The sequence below is a fragment of the Oncorhynchus masou genome, chromosome 26 (assembly GCF_036934945.1).
Source record: "Oncorhynchus masou masou isolate Uvic2021 chromosome 26, UVic_Omas_1.1, whole genome shotgun sequence".
In the NCBI taxonomy this organism is placed as follows: Eukaryota; Metazoa; Chordata; class Actinopteri; order Salmoniformes; family Salmonidae; genus Oncorhynchus; species Oncorhynchus masou.
The window spans coordinates 21,854,188-21,860,187 of NC_088237.1; the positions used below are offsets into that span (position 1 = coordinate 21,854,188).

Consider the following 6,000-nt stretch of genomic DNA (forward strand, 5'->3'; position numbering starts at 1 on the left):
GGAATTATAGTTTTCCTGGTCTTATAGTCTTATAGCTCCCCTGGTCTTATAGCTCCCCTGGAATTATAGTTTTCCTGGTCTTATAGCTCCCCTGGACTTATAGTTTCCCTGGTCTTATTTTTCCCTGGTCTTATTTTTCACCTGGTCTTATAAGCATGCCACATTCAAAAAATGCAGAACTAAGAACAGATGTAGCCCTTGGTTCACTCCAGACCTGACTGCCCTTGACCAGCACAAAAACATCCTGTGGCGGACTGCAATAGCATCGAATAGTCCCCACGATATGCAACTGTTCAGGGAAGTCAGGAACCAATACACGCAGTCAGTCAGGAAAGCAAAGGCCAGCTTTTTCAAGCAGAAATTTGCATCCTGTAGCTCTAACTCCAGAAAATGTTGGGACACTGTAAAGTCCATGGAGAACAAGAGCACCTCCTCTCAGCTGCCCACTGCACTGAGGCTAGGTAACACGGTCACCACTGATAAATCCATGATAATTGAAAATTTCAATAAGCATTTCTCAACGGCTGGCCATGCCTTCCTCCTGGCTTCTCCAACCTCGGCCAACAGCTCCGCCTCCCCCCGAAGCTACTCACCCAAGCCTCCCCAGCTTCTCCTTCACCCAAATCCAGACAGCAGATATTCTGAAAGAGCTGCAAAACCTGGACCCGTACAAATCAGCTGGGCTAAACAATCTGAACCCTCTCTTTCTAAAACTATCCGCCGCATTGTTGCGCCCCCTATTACCAGCCTGTTCAACCTCTCTTTCATATTGTCCGAGATCCCTAAAGATTGGAAAGTTGCCGGGGTCATCCCCCTCTTCAAAGGGGGTGACACCCTAGACCCAAACTGTTACAGACCTATATCCAGCATGCCTTGCCTATCTAAAGTCTTAGAAAGCCAAGTTAATAAACAGATCACTGACCATTTTGAATCCCCCCATACCTGTGCAATCCGGCTTCCGAGCCAGTCACGGGTGCACCTCAGCCACGCTCAAGGTACTAAGCGATATCATAACCGCCATCAATAAAAGATAGTACTGTGCAGCCGTTTTCATCAAACTGGCCAAGGGCATGTTGTCTGGACCTCTGGCAGTCCCTATGGGGGTACCACAGGGTTAAATTCTCAGGCTGACTCTTTTCTCTATATATATCAATGATGTCGCTCTTGCTGCGGGCGATTCTCTGATCCACCTCTACGCAGATAACACCATTCTGTATACTTCTGGACCTTCCTTGGACACTGTGCTAACTAACCTCCAAATGAACTTCAATGCCATACAACACTCCTTCCGTGGCCTCCAACAACTCTTAAACTCTAGTAAAACCAAATGCATGCTTTTCAACCTTTCGCCCACACCCGCCTGCCCGACTAACATTACCACCCTGGACGGTTCCGACCTAGAATACGTGGACAACTATAAATACCTAGGTGTCTGGCTAGACTGTAAACTCTCCTTCCAGACTAAACATCTCCAATCAAAAATCAAATCTAGAATCGGCTTTCTATTTCGCAACAAAGCCTCCTTCACTCACGCGCCAAACTTACCCTTGTAAAACGGACTATCCTACCGATCCTCGACTTCGGCGATGTCATCTACAAAATAGCTTCCAACACTCTACTCAGCAAACTGGATGCAGTCTATCACAGTGCCATCCGTTTTGTTACCAAATCACCTTATACCGCCCACCACTGCGACCTGTATGCTCTAGTCGGCTGGCCCTCGCTACATATTCGTCGCCGGACCCACTGGCTCCAGGTCATCTATAAGTCTATGCTAGGTTAAGCTCCGCCTTATCTCAGTTCACTGGTCATCATAACAACACCCACCTGTAGCACACGTTCCAGCAGGTATATCTTTCCCTGGTCGAATAGTTTCCCTGGTCTTATAGTTTCCCTGGTCTTATAGTTTCCTTGGTCTTATAGTTTCCCTGATCTTATAGTTTCCCTGGTCAAATAGTTTCCCTGGACGAATAGTTTCCCTGGTCTTATAGTTTCCCTTGTCTTATAGTTTCCTTGGTCTTATATAGTTTCCTTGGTCTTATAGTTTCCCTGGTCTTATAGTTTCTCTGGCCTTATAGTTTCCTTGGTCTTATAGTTTCCCTGGTCTTATAGTTTCCCTGGCCTTATAGTCCTGGGAGAGCCTGAGCCGGGGACACCCCACTGAGTGGTTTTTAATAAAAAGGTTTCTTCCACTCCAGCTGTCGGCTGCCGAGCTCTACTCCACTGGTATCAGTGGGATGCTGGGATCGAGACTGGGCTGGAAGGGCAATGCCCGTGGGTAATAGGCCTGAAGCAGGGATAACCTCGGCCAGCTCATTAAGCTCAAGGGGGAGGTGTGAGTTGGGCAAGACACATGTCTTGGGGGTGTGATCTTTGACACTGTAACTTTCTCACTCATCATTATTCACAGGATTATCCGTAATCATGGTAGCATCCAACATGACACAATACATTATTTACCATTCATTTCTATTGGTCACAAAATAATCTGAAACACAACCAAAACAAACTGCAAAGGCATCCAACAAGTTTGTAGTCACAAGGTTGATGTCGTTATTACGTGCTATGAACATGGGACGAAAAACGAAACTTTTGACTACTTTATTTATAAGGAGGGGGGTCAATGATTTGGACCCCTAGCTTTTAGAGAGAAAATAAATATTACTTGTTGAACACCATCTAGGTCACATTTTATTTGGATAGTCTGGATACTTTACAGATGGTCATACTATCAACACATTTTCTGTTGATAAGCAACTGCCTGCTAAGGTTAGGGTTAGGGTTAAGGTTAGGTTTATAATAAGGGTTAAGGTAAGGCTTAAGTTTAGGGTTAGGATAAGGGTTACGGTTAGGGTTAGGGTTAGTAGATAGTTAGTTGAAATGTTACTGATAGTCTGTAGAGCATCTATAAATAAAGTGTTACCCATTTAGTCAAATGAGCAGCCAGACTGCAGCCCCGGGTCAGGCATGAGGCATCTGTGTCCCATCCTCTCAAGGGAAATGTCAAATACTGACTGGCTGGGCTCCCTAGAGTGTGAATGCAATGTCTTCAGCAGGGTGATGTCACCATGACAAGGTGAGGAGACATTTAGAAGAAGACTTTCTCTAGAGGCCCTTAAGCAACATTTATGTGCCATGGTAATACAGAGAAGGGATTTGGGACTGTCTCTGTTTGGTTCCTGAAGGGCAAAGCTTTGGCTGTTATGGCAGAGATTTCAGGTGTAGGACGAGGCTTAAGTTAGCTGGAGGTGGACAAAGATGTGCCGAGGGATATACTCACTCCCCCATCCTCAGTCTATCCTCACTGAATCATCCACTTCCTTTCTCTAATCCACTTCTCTCTAGTGAACCACACGTGTGTCCTGTTTGTATTGTTGGATGTTTTAACATATAAATAGGTGGACTTACACATTTGATGGGGATTAGTCCAGTTTAGCTCTGTGCCTAATGCAATGATTAGGGATTTCTGTCAGAGCAGATAAGTAAATTACTGTATCGCTAGTTATTCAGAGGCTGTGTTTAACTGTTAAAGGGGCATAAGCCTAAAAGCAGGACCTAAGATAGAAGGAGCTGTTCAGTGTCAGTTAATGAGCTGTCAGCCAATACCTCCTCATTAAGTCCCATTCACATCAACCAATTGTGCATTATGACAGTCAAACAGGTCCCTGAACCATCCAGTATCACAAAACAACTACTCAAAGTGACAAATTACTCAGAGACAATCTGAGTAACTCAGTCAGATGCTGTACACCAAATGAGATCGCCCTGCCCATCAGCTGAACCACTATTAGATGTAGCAAACGTGCAGAGCCTCCCTCTGAGAGCATGTTCCCTCCAAACACTTTACCGTGAGACTGGTTGTAAAGGTTTTCCTCCTCCTCTTTTGAGGAGGAGTAGCGAGAAGGATCGGAGGACCAATGCGCAGCGTGGTATGTGTCCATATTGTTTAATAAAACATAAACTGAACACTCAATGAATACAAAACAATAAACGTGAACAAAACCGAACCAGTACCGTGTGGCGAACAAACACAGACACGGAAACAATCACCCAAAAAACAACAGTGAAACCCAGGCTACCTAAGTATGATTCTCAATCAGAGACAACTAACGGCACCTGCCTCTGATTGAGAACCATACTAGGCCGAACACAGAAAACCAACCTAGGAACACAAAACATAGAATGCCCACCCAATTCACGTCCTGAGCAACTAAAACAAACAAATAACACAAGAACTAGGGTCAGAACGTGACACTGGTAGCTTTGTCCGATTCAGGCGAACAGGATAGACTACAGGCCACGAAACAAGGCAAAATACTAGGGGCCTGAAAACACATGGATCAATTTGTATTTTCTTTGAGCTGCAGAGCCCATCCCCCAAACAGCTGGATATAATACTACCAGCTCTTACCTGCCTGAAACACATCTGGATATAATACTACCAGCTCTTACCTGCCTGAAACACATCTGGATATAATACTACCAGCTCTTACCTGCCTACCAGCTCTTACCTGCCTGAAACACATCTGGATATAATACTACCAGCTCTTACCTGCCTGAAACACATCTGGATATAATACTACCAGCTCTTACCTGCCTGAAACACATCTGGATATAATACTACCAGCTCTTACCTGCCTGAAACACATCTGGATATAATACTACCAGCTCTTACCTGCCTGAAACACATCTGGATATAATACTACCAGCTCTTACCTGCCTGAAACACACGTAGCTTACCGGGTACAGGGTGAAAGCATCAAGTGAAATGGTGGAAGGAACAGCATAGTGAGAGAGTGTATTGCTACTGTAGATGAGGGGAGCTCCTGCTAGGTCCGCATAGCCCTGTTAGACCAACACATAATCACCGCCTACCAGTAATAGATTTTATTTCATGTAGGATAACCTAACACAACACAAGAGAAAAATGTATTGGTCTGTCAATTCAGTTGTTTTTTTGGAAACAATAGGTGGAAACACATCTCATTTGTGGTGTTGTTTTCTTTTGTTAAGACTAAAAGGGTCTCTCTTGTAACTGTTGTCAGTATGTGGCTTCCTCTCCAACTTCTGGTTGTCTCGTTGTCCTGCTGAAAGTATCTCCTCCCATGTAGGCTACAATAGTTTTTGTTTACCGGGCCTGTTTTCAACAGCAGTATACCACCAGCAAGTTGTCGAATGTCTTGTTTTAACTCGACAATATCATTAGTCCTTTGTTTTCATAGCACATCTCCGCTAATCACCTTGTCGCACACATTCATTATTATTAAATAAAGATAAATGTTAATGATGTTATATGTGTGGAAGTAGCCCTAGTTTTCAGTAGTTTCCCCAAATTAGAATTTTGATGGATGCATGTAGGATAATTAATTATCTAATCCATTATTTCCCTCTGTTTCCCTCCATAGGTGCAAAGGCGATGCAACGCCTGAACTCTAACTGAATAGAAGAACATCCCCAAGACCAGATGCAATGGAGATGTTCAATTTCACCAACTTCACCTACTGGAATGCCTCAGAAGGCAATGACGCAGGGCCTGTCATTGAACCAGAAAGCCCATACAAGACTGTGGAGGTGGTGTTCATCGTATTGGTGGCTGGGTCCCTCAGCCTGGTCACCGTTATTGGAAATATCCTGGTCATGCTTTCCATTAAGGTCAATAGGAACCTACAGACTGTCAACAACTACTTTTTATTCAGCCTTGCATGTGCTGACCTAATCATCGGGCTGTGTTCCATGAACTTGTATACAGTATACATAGTGATTGGCTACTGGCCCTTAGGGCCTGTGGTGTGTGATCTGTGGCTAGCCTTGGACTATGTAGTGAGTAACGCATCTGTCATGAACCTACTCATCATCAGTTTTGACAGATACTTCTGTGTCACAAAGCCCCTCAGCTATCCTGTCAAAAGGACCACCAAGATGGCAGGGATGATGATTGCTGCTGCCTGGGTCCTGTCCTTCATTCTGTGGGCCCCGGCCATCCTTTTCTGGCAGTTCATC

General features: G+C 44.6%; 1 protein-coding gene across 1 annotated transcript in view; it reads left to right on the forward strand.

Moving 5' to 3' along the window:
- The window catches only part of LOC135515019 (muscarinic acetylcholine receptor M2-like), a 75,551-nt gene that overhangs the window by 67,910 nt on the left and 1,641 nt on the right, over positions 1-6,000 (forward strand). The window contains exon 3 of the mRNA XM_064938811.1: positions 5,406-6,000. This exon is cut by the window's right edge and continues 1,641 nt beyond it. Within this exon, the coding sequence (XP_064794883.1) occupies positions 5,470-6,000 (531 nt within the window). The 5' untranslated portion in view covers positions 5,406-5,469. The remainder of the gene's footprint in view (positions 1-5,405) is intronic.